General features: G+C 31.3%; 1 protein-coding gene across 1 annotated transcript in view; it reads left to right on the top strand.

The window, feature by feature from the left end:
* Positions 1–1,794, top strand: part of SLC38A6 (solute carrier family 38, member 6) — a 68,258-nt gene that overhangs the window by 52,288 nt on the left and 14,176 nt on the right. Inside the window, exons 7-8 of the mRNA XM_005874048.2 lie at positions 518–600; positions 1,080–1,138. Coding sequence (XP_005874110.1) covers positions 518–600; positions 1,080–1,138 — 142 coding nt within the window. The remainder of the gene's footprint in view (positions 1–517; positions 601–1,079; positions 1,139–1,794) is intronic.

Raw genomic sequence — 1,794 nt, 5'->3', positions numbered from 1 at the left:
TATAAACTATAAAGAAGAAAAATTACCCATTATTTGACCGCCTAGAGATAATGTCTATTGATTTATTGCAATTCCTTTCCATTTTTAATCTGTATTCTTCCTCAAAATTATAATCATGCTGTAAATATTTATTATGTTTACTGAATATTCATTATATTATTATATCTATGAAGTGATCTTTTATGAGTATCCCATAGTTCCATAATTTATTTTTAAATTGTCATGGTATTAGGTGTTTGTTTCCAATATTTATTATTATTTTCACCAGTTTTGTACACTCATTACTCCTCACCAACATTGCCTATCTTATTTTTTAAAATTATTTGCTAATTTGGTACTAGAAATGGCATCTCATTATTTTGATACATTTCTTAAATGTAAATTCATTAATAATAATATTAGGATCCCACAAGAACATATCTTAACAAAAGGATGTAGACTTGTTGTAAGTGTGTGTGTGTGTACACAAACACTGGAGTCCTGCGCCTAAAATAGAACTATTTTTTTTTTCTAATAGGTCTTGGTATCTTGATGAACAAACACTACTAATAATCATTTGTGTTGTCATTGTGTTTCCTCTTGCTCTTCTTCCTAAAATAGGTAAGTCTTTGTTGAAGAGAACATTATTTGTTTAAAATAAAGTAAAAAGAAAGAAAGAAAATAATATTAAGGGGCTTTGGAAGTTCACAGTACCACATTTTTAGCAGAAGGGTGGTGGTTGTGCATAGTTTTGAACTTGGACTTATTTTAGGTTGTTCAGCCTTCAGCCCTGTCTAGTTAACCTATTACTTGGTTTGCAGTAGTATTTTGTCTGCCCCACTAAAATAAAATCTTTACAGTGGAACATTAAAGGGCAGCCTTTCCTTACAGTGTACCATTAGTGGTAAGCCAGTTCCAATTCTGCCGTACAGAGCTACATAAATGATCTGTGACAGATAGTTGGAATGTTGTTATTCTCAATCCTAAGCCCCAGATACCAAGCACTGTAATAGAAAACATGCCCAAGATGTATAGCCTTAGCTGTACATTAGGATCATTTTCCTTATAAATTGTTTTTTATTTTTACTGTTATTTTACAGGCTTTCTTGGCTACACAAGTAGTTTATCATTTTTCTTTATGGTGTTCTTTGCTGTTGTGGTAAGTTTAAAATAATAGTGTATTGCTTATCTCCTCACTAAAACTGAACTCATTGTCTTAATGTCTTTTTTTCTTTTAACTCTGTTTTGGGGAGGTATCCCATTTTATTTCAGTGTGTTATTCAAAGCACTTTTGTTTCACAAAATTATTTCCTCCATTTTATCTATTTTAAAGAGGCATAGCTGGACCAGCATTTCAAGTTCAGTATCATTTGTGGTTAATTAGAAAGGAGATCACACCATTCTGTTAAAACCTTAGACGGAGTGTAATTCTTTGTGTAGGTTGTGTAATCACTTTATTTCTGTACAATACTGTGTGTGTGTGTGTGTGTGTGTGTGTGTGTGTGTGTGTGTTGGGAGTATTCAATTATGAGAATCAGGCTGGTTCTAATCTGTAAAATGGTTTGATACTAGTTATCTTAATTATGAAACTTTGTTCCATTAATGACACAAGAGCTTCTGGGGCTTAACTGTTGAGATTTAGTAAGAACTGGGGTGTCTGAATTGTATCTGGTCTGGTTTATTCAGCATAGTTAGGTTCTCATAAAAATACTACTGCAAAGAAATATTTTTTTCACTTGTGTAATACATTTTTTTCTTATATTTAAAAATTAGGAAAAATATCAGATGGTAAACTTACTATTTATAAAATAATCT

This window comes from Myotis brandtii, unplaced genomic scaffold (genome assembly GCF_000412655.1).
Source record: "Myotis brandtii unplaced genomic scaffold, ASM41265v1 scaffold423, whole genome shotgun sequence".
In the NCBI taxonomy this organism is placed as follows: Eukaryota; Metazoa; Chordata; class Mammalia; order Chiroptera; family Vespertilionidae; genus Myotis; species Myotis brandtii.
The sequence above is the reverse complement of the archived record's forward strand: the minus strand, read 5'-3'. Positions and strand labels throughout refer to the sequence as shown.